This window comes from Felis catus, chromosome A2 (genome assembly GCF_018350175.1).
Source record: "Felis catus isolate Fca126 chromosome A2, F.catus_Fca126_mat1.0, whole genome shotgun sequence".
In the NCBI taxonomy this organism is placed as follows: domain Eukaryota; kingdom Metazoa; phylum Chordata; class Mammalia; order Carnivora; family Felidae; genus Felis; species Felis catus.
In genome coordinates, this window is record NC_058369.1 from 21,039,792 (window position 1) to 21,052,122 (window position 12,331).

The 12,331-nt window shown below is 57.5% G+C and overlaps 2 protein-coding genes across 3 annotated transcripts in view; one reads left to right on the forward strand and one right to left on the reverse strand.

Annotated features, from left to right (window-relative positions):
* The window catches only part of DNAH1 (dynein axonemal heavy chain 1), a 76,631-nt gene extending 73,844 nt beyond the window's left edge, over positions 1–2,787 (forward strand). The window contains 5 exon segments of the mRNA XM_045051061.1: positions 417–587; positions 745–875; positions 1,227–1,578; positions 1,870–2,104; positions 2,618–2,787. Of these exon segments, the coding sequence (XP_044906996.1) occupies positions 417–587; positions 745–875; positions 1,227–1,578; positions 1,870–2,104; positions 2,618–2,739 (1,011 nt within the window). The 3' untranslated portion in view covers positions 2,740–2,787.
* A 503-nt stretch (positions 2,788–3,290) lies between these two features.
* Positions 3,291–12,149, reverse strand: BAP1 (BRCA1 associated protein 1). 2 transcript variants are annotated; one of them, XM_023249464.2, is made up of 17 exons: positions 11,970–12,149; positions 11,841–11,870; positions 11,664–11,718; positions 10,552–10,684; positions 10,056–10,175; positions 9,547–9,608; positions 9,321–9,463; positions 8,986–9,064; positions 8,404–8,527; positions 7,976–8,123; positions 7,289–7,473; positions 6,676–6,809; positions 5,678–6,156; positions 5,410–5,570; positions 5,051–5,143; positions 4,855–4,927; positions 3,291–4,668 (listed from the first exon to the last, which is right to left on the reverse strand). In XM_023249464.2, the coding sequence occupies exons 1-17, from the start codon at positions 12,004–12,006 to the stop codon at positions 4,535–4,537; spliced, it is 2,190 nt and encodes a 729-aa protein (XP_023105232.1). In that variant the 5' UTR covers positions 12,007–12,149; the 3' UTR covers positions 3,291–4,534. The 2 variants fall into 2 exon arrangements, with proteins under 2 accessions (XP_023105232.1, XP_023105233.1); XM_023249465.2 differs by lacking the exon at positions 10,552–10,684 and having other exon boundaries at positions 11,970–12,025.
* Positions 12,150–12,331: the final 182 nt, after the last annotated feature.

A 12,331-nucleotide genomic window follows, 5' to 3' on the forward strand; every position in this document is an offset into this window, starting at 1 on the left:
AGAGGTGAACTCTGGCCTCTCAGCCACTGCCTGAGTGTAATTACCCAGTGGAGGCAGGGGCAGCTCCTCCAAGGTCATAGGCTGGCCCAGGTTCTGCAGGCAGGGAGGGCTCCCAGAGGAAATGATGCTTCAGCTAAGAGGTGTGAGGAGCCGGCCTGGGCTGGGCTGGGTGTTCAGAGTACAGGTCATCATATAAGGAGGGAGGCACAACTGATTTGAGCAGCCGAATGAAGGAGCAGGAGCAGACGGCTGCAAGAAGAGGGCTGGGAGGGAAGCAAAGGCCACCCACACAGTGCCTCAGAAGCCACGCGGCCCTAAGGAGAGGCGTAAGGATTACAACGAGGGGAGACAGGTGGGAGCTGTGATCCACTGGAGCGCCCTCCACCGGCTGCAGCGGCGGCTCTCCCACCCTCCAGGGTTATGTCTCCTACATCAAGGGCCTCCCTCTCAATGACATGCCTGAGATCTTTGGCCTGCATGACAATGCCAACATCACCTTCGCCCAGAATGAGACCTATGCCCTGCTCGGTGCCATCATCCAGCTGCAGCCCAAATCGTCCTCCATGGGTGGCCAGGGCCGGGAGGAGGTAGGTGGCAGCAGGGGAAAGGAGCCATGGGTTGGGCAGGGCCAGTCTCCCACTCATTATCCTGACTGCTCCCCTGGGGGAAGGGACTCCTTGCATATAGAATCCTGCAAGAATTAAGGGGCTGGCCCTGACTTCCTGTGTCCCTTTGCCCCCACAGATAGTGGAGGATGTGGCCAACAATATTCTGCTCCAGACTCCTGAGCCCATCAACTTGCAGTTGGTGATAGCCAAGTACCCGGTGCTGTATGAGGAGTCAATGAACACAGTGCTAGTACAGGAGGTCATTCGGTAATCCCCCTGCCACCCCCAGTCCTGGGTTATGATGCCACTGGGCTATGGAAAAATGACAGCACAGCTACTACTGGCCAGGTGCCATGCCAAGTGCTAGAAGCCCGCCCTCTAACTCAGCCACATTGTATCGTTCCCACTTTACAGATGAGTAAACCAGGGCCCAAAAGTATTACACATTTGCTAAGAACCAGAGCTGAGATCAGTACCCAGGCTGCCCGACCCAGCTCTATGCTCTTAGCCCCCATGTTCTGCCATTGTTTTTCAGTTGATGGCTTACAACTGGGGAAATTTCAGATACTGCCACATGGCCCCAGACCACTGTCTGCTTCCTTGCCACTGGTCCTATAGGTATAACCGGCTGCTGCAGGTGATCACACAGACGCTGCGAGACCTGCTCAAGGCACTCAAAGGGCTGGTGGTGATGTCCTCACAGCTGGAGCTGATGGCTACCAGCCTGTACAACAACACTGTGCCTGAGCTCTGGAAAGCTAAGGCCTACCCCTCGCTCAAGCCACTGTCCTCATGGGTCATGGACCTGATGCAACGCTTGGACTTCCTGCAGACCTGGATCCAAGGGGGCATCCCAGCCGTCTTCTGGATCAGTGGCTTCTTCTTCCCCCAGGCCTTCCTGACAGGAACACTGCAGAACTTTGCCCGCAAGTCTGTTATCTCCATCGACACCATCTCATTTGATTTCAAGGTTTGCACACAGCCAGGGTCAGGCCAGGGTATGGCCCAGGCAGGAAGGGTGCCAAGGCCACAGCTGGCTGCCAGTCGGGGGCCCCAAGTAGGGTTTGGGGAGCAGGGAGAGCCAAGCGAGAAGAGGCCATGAGCCCCACGAAAATTCCTAGGAGTAGGACACCAGCTAAAGTGGTGGGTGATGGGTGGGCAGGCAAGGCTCTCAGGAGGGCGTTCGTGCCTCCTGACCCAAATCCTAACCCAGATTCCAAGTGTTCATGCATGTGGGGGCCTGTCTGTGTGCCCGCCACAGGTAATGCGCCAGTCGGTGTCGGAGCTCAAGAAAAGGCCCCAAGAGGGGTGCTACATCCATGGATTGTTCCTGGAAGGGGCCCGCTGGGACCCTGAGGCCTTCCAGCTGGCCGAATCTCGGCCCAAGGAGCTATACACAGAAATGGCTGTCATCTGGCTCCTGCCTACACCCAACCGCAAGATCCAGGACCAGGACTTCTACCTGTGCCCCATCTACAAGACGCTGACCCGAGCCGGTACGGGCCCGGGGGGGTGGGGGGGAGCATACGCCACAGGTGGGGGCCCAGATTTGGGCCACAGAGGCCAGTCAGCACTCCTGACAGTGACCGGGCCAGGACAGAGCTGGACCACCAGCAGGTAGAGGGATACCCAGGGCTTGGGCTCAGTCTGTGGGAAGTGGCCCCTGAGCTCACCATCCTCTTGCCTCCCTCAGCAGACCCACCCGGGTCCTGGGAGCCCCAGCCTGCCAATGAAGTTTTAGGGGGGTAACTAAGGCTTGGGGGAGAGGCGGAGCCAGGGCTGGGTCCAAGAAGGAAAGAGCAGTGCCATCAACTCTCCCACTGCTGTCCTCACTTGGCACAATAACCCTGGGCAGACCTAAGCCTTAGCCAGACCCATTCACCAGGCAGATTCTTCTCTTGGGTCAGGACCCCTGCTTGTCCCCAGCTCAGTCTGCTGAGTCCATTGCCTTTTCCGTTTCTGCTCTTGTGGCAGACAACTTAACCCTCCCCACTTCTTGCCTGCTCTAGGAACACTATCAACCACAGGCCATTCCACCAACTACATCATTGCTGTGGAGATCCCCTCCGACCAGCCCCAGCGACACTGGATAAAGCGTGGGGTGGCCCTCATCTGTGCCCTGGACTACTAGACTCAAGACAAAAGAGTTTGAGCCATTAAAGTTGTTTTCTAAGCAGTCCACCTGAGCCTTAGCTGCTTAGATCAGTGCCCCTCCGCAGGACTGACTGCCAGGGAACCGGTGAGGGTCAGGGGCTGAGGCGGCCTCAAGAGTGAATGTGCTTAGCAGTGGGAAAGTGGCAGAGGTAGCAGCTTTGACCTGCTGGACCTGTCCAAATGCAACAAGCATAGAGCAGAGCCCTCCAAGGGGGTCCCTCCAGGGACTTGCCTCCTCAACCCAGGGCCCCAGCATCTGTTCAGGTTGCAAGGCCATCAGAACTGGGTGAAAACCATGGCTCTCTCCTCCTGTAGTGTACCTTGCACACGACTCCTCAGGTTCTGCAGCCCCTACAAAGCCCGTCCTCAACTCAGGTCCTAAATCCTGGGTCTAGGGTCCCAAGAATCTAGGCCCTGAGAATGCATCCTTCTCACCTCTCTGGTCTCAGGGCCTTGGGCCCAGGTTTGGTTGGGTCCTTACTCCCACCAGTCTAGCCTATAAATCTTAGGCCAGCAACCACAAGAGACTTCATTTCTTAGGAGAGTTTTATTCATTCATTGATCCAATATTTACAGGGGCCAGAGAAGTCAGGCTGTGCTCAGCACAGAGAGGCAGCTGCTATACTGGCCAGCCATCCCCTGCCCCAGTCACTATGTACAGATAAGGGGCCTGCTTAGATCACCTTCAAAGCCATCCGGCAAAGACCATGGGGCTATGTTTGGGGCCCAGCTCGAGACAGTGCTGGGCCCATTGCCCCTTGGCACTGGGCTCTCTGGAAACACTAGGCTCTGACTGGTTGTCTCAGTCCTGTTGTCCCCCACCCTGAGTGCCTTGCAGAGGCTGAGGAAGCTGGCGTGGCAGGGACAGACAAGTGGGGTCAGCTTCCTAGAAGCAGCCCAGTCTCTGCTATCCCTAAGAGGAGGGAGACATGGTAATACTGAGGGGCTGGGCAGAGACTCCTCTGAACCCCAGGCTCCAGGGACAGAGCCCATTGCCAGGGCTACAACACTGAAGGCAAAGCGGCCCAGAGCCCTGCTGCAGAAAGCAGTCTTGACAAGCCCGGCTGAAGCCAGGAAGGGAGTTTAGAGGTCAACAAACAGCTCAAACACTTCTCTCTGCTCAGGCCATGGGACCCCAGCAGGCCTCTCGCCCACCCCAGCTAGGACACCCCACTCCCAATCCAGCCCAGCAGCCGGGTTCCTGAGTTTGGAGCTCTCCCAGGGGGAAGGAAGAGTAGACCTGGCTTCCTCGAAATGACTGGGGGCTGGGGCTAGAGCAGCAGGACCCAATGCCCCCCTACCCCAGGCCTCTGGCTGTGACCCTGCAGGCATGACCCCGGCATGATGCAGGGACCTGGGCCCACCAGGATGACAACTGTTGGAAAGAACACAGTCAGGAAGCTGGCTATGTCAACACAGTGGTGGCAAGATGGGTTAGAGCCCAGAAAAATAGACGTCTCTGTAGGTAAAATATATACTCTGCTGCCGAGGCAGAAAGGCCAGGTCCTGCCACTCCACAGCCGGCTGTGGAGGAAGCTGCAGCAGCGCACTGTGCCCCAGCTCCAGCTCCTGCTTCCGGAGCACTGTGGGGCTGCCCTGCCCTGCCAGGCCCTGGGACACATTGCGGGGAATCCAGCCTACCCATTCCCGGGGTGTGAGCTCTCCGGCTGAAACTATTCAGTAATACTGGGAAGAGGGGGAGTGGGGCAGGAAAGGGGCCCTTGTGAGGGCCATGCGGCAAGAGCGGGCTGCAGAGTACAGGCCGGCAGTCCTCACTGGCGCTTGGCCTTGTAAGGGCGCGAGCGTTTCCGCCGGTCAGGTTTCCGCTGCTTGTGGAGCCGGCCGATGCTGACCCCTTGGCGCCGCCGCACCGAGATGTTCTGTTCCACCAGGTTGGCCAGCATGCCTACAAAGAGGCAGAGGCCCTTAAACAGATGGCCGGATGTCCAGCAGCCACCCTCTTAACGGGCCACGGCCTCAGGGCAAGAGCTGAGGCTCTTCGCTGCGCATCCTGAGCCCCACAGTCTGCTCAAGCCCCAAAAGAGGCCTGCGGGACATGGCCCTAAGCAGGGCATGCAGTGAGTCCCCTCACCTTCCTGGGCCAGCATGGAGATGAAGGTACAGATGAACTCATCGTAGTTGTGGGTCCTTCTCTGGTCGTCAATCTGTGGGAGAGAAGGATGAAAACACTGCAGCCCATCTCCCCAGAGCAGCCAGCAGTTGACCTGGGGAAGTCACAGCTCTGGGAAGACCCCGGCAGAGGTCCAGCAGCTGGAGAGATGACCCACCTTGAACTTCTTCCTCTTCTCCACTTCCTCCTTGAGGCAGGCCTCATAGTTTGCGATCTCTGCTTCCACACACTTCAACAGTGCCAGCAGCTCCTGTCAAAACCCCGCAGTGTACTCCTGAGGGGGTGCTGGCCAGCATCAAAGCCCCCCCAACCAGGAGGCAGCTGGAGGCAAGGATGAGCAGCCAGAGTCCACAGAGCCTACCAAAGCCCCTGCCGCTTCCCAACCCAAACAGGCTTCCTGGCGCCTGGCTTCAACCTTCACACCAGAACTCCAACCAAGGCCCCAGCACCTGGGCGGCAGTGCCGCAGACCCTTCCCGCTGACAAGATTAGATGAGAAAGCCGCAGAGGGACTCACCTTGGGTGAGTACTTCTCCCCGCTCAAGGGCTCACCGGGCCTGGCCAACCCAGGCTTCTCTCTGCCGTCTGCAGATTCCACCACCTCCTTCTCTTCTGGGCTGCTGGAGCCCTGGCTGCCTTGGCTTGGTCTGCTGCAGGGCGAGGAACCCTTCCCACACTCTGGGAACAGAAGGCACGAGAAGACTCATCAAAGTGCAGGACGCTTAGCGGTCACCTGGCACCTCCCTCCTCTGGCCAAGTAGTCAGTGCGCCAGTCCCAGGCCCACCTGTCAGTGCCAGAGGACTCAGCACACCATCCTCAGCGAGATGCAGCAGGCCTGTGCTGATGACAGGACCCAGGTCTCGTACAGCACGATTGTAGCGGATGCAGTCAACACGCAGCAAGCTGTCATCCTCTCCAAAAAGCACCTTGGAGATGTGGGAGGTGACAGGGCTGGAGGGCCGCGTCGGGTTAGCTGAGCGAATGGGCGACCGCAGAGGCGAGTTGAAAGCACTGCCGATCTCGGAGGCTGTGTCCGTGCTCTCGTTGCTGGGGGTGGGCGAGGGCTGCGGGTGTGTAGGAACCGCCACGGCTGGGCTCGCGGCCCCGCTGCTGGTCTTGATGGACAGAGGAATTGAGAGGTCTTTCTGGGACTCTTTGAGCTTTTCGGCCAAGACATTGATGGTGTTGGGCTGCAGCACTGACAGCTGCCCGTCCCCAGAGCCGCTCAGTGGTCCTGGCTTCCCTGGCCCCTTTCGCTTGTACCTAGGGGGCCCCAAGGAGAGGTGAGCCAAGGGAAGGGACCAGATGACCCCACCCAGCAGTGCCCAGAATGGCCCTGAACACATCCTGGCCTCCAGGGACTGGCACTGCAGCTCCTCACACTCCACAGCCATAGCCACGTGTCCTCAAAGGACACCTCTATTCCAGCTGCCTGACTGTGGCCTTTTGCCAGTGCCGTGTCTTCTGACAGAGCTGCTCCCCACCCCATCTCCTCCATCCCTGCTCCATCCAATCCTTTGAGGCCTAGCCGAAAGACCACCTCCCAACAGGACATGCCTTGTTGTCTGGTTAAATGTCTTTAGCACTTCCCCAAGCCCTCCTGGAGTCTTAGGGACCGGGGACCTGGAGTCAGGCCCTGCATGCCAGCCTCCCACAGGACCCTGCACTCAGCAGGGTGCTCAGTGCTGTCTGCTAAAGGGCAACCTCAGATGTGGGCTGGAACGTTCAAGAATAGGATCTGCAGCACTAAGAGTTTGAAGCCTTAACAGAGCTGAGGCTGACCTGATGGCAGAGTTGGTGTTCTGCACATCGTCGTCCTCATCATCCTCGTAGTCGTCCTCATCATCTGAGTACTGCTGGGGCGGGCGGACTGGAGCTCGGCTGCGGCCCACACCTGCTGCCAGGTCTTCCTCCTCCTGGGGCAGAGAGCCAGGGCAGCCATAAGCAGGGGCCAGTTAGCCTAGCCTGGGCACAGCACTCACAGCCAGAAAGAAAGCCAACACCGTTCTCCAGGTCAAGTCCACTGAACCCCAGGTGTTTCACAGCCCACCCAATTCCTGAGGAGGCCGCTGCCCACCTACACGACCTGCCTATGCAAGGCCTCTAAGACAAACAGAGCTCTCTGAAACACATACCTTTATTTTGCCAACCTAACTCATTGAGTAGTACCCAGGAACATGCCCTAAACATTCTGCCTCACTGCTGCATGGGTGGATTGAGAGTCGGAGTTCTCTCTCCTTCTCTAAGCCCCTACGGAGGCTTCTGGGTAGCAGAGGAATTTGGCCACCTAGGCCTAGGTATAGGGTGAACACCAAGGAACCATGTGAAGAAACTGCCTGTTGCAGCCTCTCAAGAGAATCCTGGAGGGGCTCCTGCAAGGGTGCTCCCAGCTCACCTGCATGGGGGACTTGGCATAGTTGTGATTGTCCAGAAAGGCCGGCAGCCGCTGAACAATGGGAGTGGGGTTGGGAGGAACCCCGTTGAGGCTGCTCCCTGGAGGCTTCACCACCAGCTTAGGTTTGCTGGGAGGGCTGTGGCTTGGGGCCTGGGGGCATGAACCAGCCACGTCCTCCACACCATCTAAGGGGGCAAGGAGCACAGGCAGGACCTTCAGCCAGATCCTCAAGAAAACCTGTCCCCAGCCCACCGTCTCCCCAGTGTCGTGACACAGCACTGCTTCCTCCTCCCTTGCTGGAGGAGAGGGGAGCTAGTTGGTGAGATGAGAGCCCGCAAGCTCTAGGTCATGGGCCCACAGCAACACGAGAAGGACGAGATGGGAAAAGGGAGGCAGAAAGAAAAACGCCTCTTTAGAAAACCAAAAAAGGGAGTATCTATTATAGAGAAGGCTCAGGGGTTGTGGTGATGTCAGCCCTTTCAGGTGCCTTTCTTTAGGGAAGGACTGCTCTCCCTTCGTGTTCCAAAGAGAGAGGGCTGTAGGCACCGAGCTTCATGCCTCCCATAGGAGCATCTGAACCACTGCCCAAGTGCCTCCACACAAAAGACTTGCTCTGCTTGGGTCTCCCAGCTCAAGCTATGATGGGGTTGCTCTGAGGTCAAAAGGAGGCCCCAAGATCGCTGGTACCTGTGTGAATGCCCTCAGAGGCTGCTGGGGCCCTGCCTGCCTCCAGCGCCAGAGGGGACTTGCTGCTGGCTGGTTTGGACTCCTCAGGCAGCTGTGGCTCTTGAGACTTGTGGGTCTGAATCAGCTCTGGCTGCGTCACCCTAATCAGCTAAGAACAGAACCCAAGCTCAGAGGAGTGAAGGCAGACCCCAGCCACTCCCTTGGACAGCAAAAGGCCTTGGCTCTACCTGTTCGCTCACAAGGAAATACAACAGACAAACACAAATCTCCTTTTAGAACTTATCCTCCCTTCTCACCCCAAGTCCCAGTTTTTCCACAAGGAAAGCAAAGGTCACTTGAAGCTCAACAGACCCACAATAACGAGTGATCTGGGAACTAGAGACACATGCCCCAGTGCGGGGAAGAGGGATGGCACGAGGGGTACCCACCTGCTGCAGGGCCTCCAGTACTGTCTGACGGTTCACCTTTAGCACATGCAGCCTGGCCTCATACTTGATCCTGCGGTCGGGCACCACCGCCATCAGGTTGAAGCGGATGTCATGGTAGGGCTCCCTGCAGTCACAGCCGCAGCCGTGAGAGCAGCTCCCAAACCAGCTCCGCCATCAGGTGGAGGCAAACAATCTGGCAGGGCTCCCTGAAGTCACAACTACAGCCAGAGGTGCAGGTCCCACCCCAACAGGCGGGCAGGAGCTAGCAATGCACACCAGGCACCTGAGCACCTGGTGCCTTCCAAGGAGCTGTGTGAGGGGCCTGTCAGGAAGTGAGCCAGGACACTGGACCACATAGGGCTCCACAAGGCCTGCCCCTCCCCAGCCTGTCCCAAAGCAGGCCATAGGCAGCCTGGGTGAGAAATTGGGCAAGGAGGTGGAAGCCCAAGATCTAAGCTTGACCTGGCCGGACTCATCATGTGGCCTTGCATGAGTCATTTGGCCTCTCTTTGCCTTCCCTTTTCTGTGGCCCTCCCGATGGGGGCACGGCTCCAGAGGGTAGGGCAAGCACAGAGCCCTTACCCTGCGGTGGCGAGGCCGATACGCTCCATGATGACCCGCCGGGCCTTGTCTGTCCACTCCTCATCCTCCCCCCAGGGCCCTAGGGAAGACCAAGATGAGGAATCAGCAGGTGGTGAGCCCTGAGTCTGGGCCGACCAGGAGCAGGAAGGAAGATGGAGAGCAGCTGAGCCAGGGAATCTGGGGTAGTCAGGCAGTGCAGTGCAGGGTGCCATCCAGCCAGAGACAGATGTCCTCAACACCCAGCCCCCTGCCACTGGGTCCCAACACCTGAGGACCCTAAGGCCTAGCTCCCTAGAAGGTAAGCAGAAAATGGGCCCCGAGCCCAGAGTGCCTACCATGGTCAATGGGGTAGACCTTCAGCCCATCCAGCTCAAAAAGCCGGCCTGTGATAGGCACATAGCTGACAAAGTGGAATGCCTCCATGGTCCGCACTGCACTAAGGCCATTCTGCTTCTCAGGGAGGTGGCGTGGCTCAGGCCTAGGGAAGAACACACTCAGGGCCCAGGATGAGACAACCGCTCCTCACCCCCACTCCCATCAGCTCCCACAGCTCCCACACACCTGGCATGGCTATTATGTGCTTTGGCCAACTCTGGGGCATTGCCAATCGCATATCCTTTGCTCTAGAGAGAAGAAAATAAGATGACATCAAAACAATTTCTCAGGTGGGCGGGCCTCTGGGTGGGAAGCAAAGCTCAAAAGAACAGGCCTGGAGGCATTTTTAGGAGCCTGAAGAAGCATAGATGGGATCCTGAAAGGTTAGTGTGGACAGGAAAGAACTCTGGAGCCCCAGAAAGATGGGGTTAGTCTTACACGGTAATGAGCGGACACTGGAGAATAACATGGCCTGATAAAGACCTGACAAAGAAAGTCCCGACATAGTGTCACTTAAGGAATGTTCCTTTCTTCCTTCAGTCTTTCCTGGCAATTGGGCCTAAAATTTAAGGGTCAAATGTAATGTACGTCACTTGAAAAGGAAATGGCCTCATAGTGTCAAATGCAATGTGGTAGCACTGGGAGTCAGATCTGCCCAGCAAGCTATGAGCCAGGATTGAGGCACTGCAGCTTACCTCAGGGCTGAAGCCTTTGGTGAAATCCTTCATGCGACTCAGGGTGGGACCCAGGTCCACATTGCTGCAGTTCAGGAGCACGCTCAGCAGGGCATGAGTGGCACAAGAGTTGGGGATCAGCTGTGAAACCAAGAACAGTCACTCATACAGAGTCATTCACCCCAAGCCATACTCATTACGAATGGGGACCCAGAGAGGGACAGTCATATCTGGATAACAAAACTCATCAACTTCCCTCATCTCCATCCAACATTTGTTCATTCAACTAAATACCCACCAGGTGTCTGAGGACATACAGAGTGGACTCAGACACCACGCTGCTCTATAGATACTCCCTTTTTTAATGAATAAGAGCTCAGTACCTTCTGCCAGGGGACTTCTATAACCACCACTCCTGGTATCTGCCTATCTCCTTCTGCTTGCCCCCACTCCCATGTCCCAGGCAAAGACAATAGCAGCATCCCACCCTCCAGTTGGAACACAGAGCCGAGCAGACCTGATGGGCAAAGAACATGTTATTCACAATATCATCATCAATCACAGACGTATCATCCACCAAGGTAGAGACCTTGCGACGGGATCGGCGCTCTTCGATCCATTTGAACAGGAAGATGAATCCATACACTGGGCTGGGGAAAAGTAAGGGGCAGAGCTAGACCAGCCAAGTGGGGGAAAGCAATCAGCATTCTCTTTCTTTTCCCTCCTATTCCCATGCACCGTGTTACCACTCAGGTGCCCTTCCCGTGATTCCACCTCTACCCTGGCTTCTTCCCAACACTGACTAAAGTGGCCCTGAGCCCTCACACCCCATGAGCCTGCTGCAGGCAGAGTCAAGCCTCAGCTTCTGGCTGTGATGCTCCAGAGGTACATCCTGTGTCCTCATGAAGTCTGTGGTTCTGGGATAAGAGATGAAAAGCTGGAGCCCATGGCCCAGGACAGGGTAGGACAGAAAGTGAGACAAGAAGACAAATTCTGATGGAGGAATTTAAACACTAATTCTCATTGTGAACCCCAAGGCCTGGGCCCCAGTGTAGTCAAGAAAGCAAAGGAACACCCATCAGTCCCTTCTTTTCTGGGAGATAAAAACAGACCGCTCCGTTCATGCATGGTAGTCCCTCCATACCTCTATTCTGTAGGACCACCAAGACAAAGGCCCTGAGTGAGGCTGGTCACCCAGGAGGGGCCTCCTCAGATGCCACACACCAACCAATCAAAACCTTTGTGAAGGGATTAAAGCCACCCGCACACGGGCACGTGAAAGCAGCAATTAATAAATTACAGCAGGCACTGCGTGACCTGAATCAAGAAAAAGGGCTGCCTTCCTGCTCTAAGACCAGAAAAGGCAGCTGAACTGTACTCCAAAGGATGGTTAGACTTGTACTTGGGGGGGGGGGGGGGGGGACTACTACATACAGGGAAGTGCTGAAGACTGGGATAAAACAAAAATATCCACTTGTTCAGGAGGGAACCCAAAACCGAGGGGGTGCTTCCATGTATGAGATTTTATAACTTGTGATTCCTATACTACCTCCCTTGAGGGTAACTCATCGCCCGGCCCTTCCCTTGCCCTCAGGATGTACGGGAAGGCCCTGGCACCAAGCCACTCACCCCTGGCATTTGCTCTGAAGGTCATAGATCTCTTCCACCTGCACCCCTTTGACACCTGCGATCAGGGAAGGAAAGAAGTCGGGAAAGGCAGCCCCTGGCTGTGGTGTGAGGGCACAGAAGTGGGCCCCTCCCCCCCCCCCGCCAAAGCCGGATCCGACGGGTAGGAGAGGCTCTTACCGAAATCTTCCACCAGGAGGGTGAAGAGGCCTGGGTGGGGCGACAAGAGGAGCGGGTTGGTGGTCAGGCAGGCGCGTTTCGGGCCCACCCGGCCTCCCCAGCCCCCGGCCCGCCCGGCACCCTCCTCACCAGGGTCGCTCTCCAGCTCCAGCCAGCCCTTATTCATCTTCCCGCGGGGCGGCCCCTCAGCGCCATGTCCAGGCCCTCCCGACACCCCGCCGCCCGCGCCGGGAGCCCCCGCCGCCCCGGGGCCCCTAGCCCCACACACAGACAACGGGCCCCGTTAGCGTCACCCGTCCGCGCCGGCGACACTACGTCACCACGGCGCGACGCTCTCCGCCCCGCCTCTGGGATTGTCTGCCGCAGGATCTTCCTGAGGTCCTGGCGCTCGCACGGAAGGGCGGGGCGACGGGGAAAGGGCGGGGCGAGAGCCGTGCTGGGCGCGGGCAGCGCGAGAGGAAAAGGCGGGGCGAGATGAGGGGGTGAAGCGA

Excerpts from the sequence above, each read along its gene's own strand:
- BAP1 (XM_023249464.2), bottom strand. The coding sequence starts at position 12,006 with ATGAATAAGGGCTGGCTGGAGCTGGAGAGCGACCCTG. Across the intron at positions 11,719-11,840 it reads CCTCCTGGTGGAAGATTTCG|GTGTCAAAGGGGTGCAGGTG; the intron begins GTAAGAGCCTCT and ends CCCTGATCGCAG. Across the intron at positions 6,157-6,675 it reads AACACCAACTCTGCCATCAG|GTACAAGCGAAAGGGGCCAG; the intron begins GTCAGCCTCAGC and ends GGGGCCCCCTAG.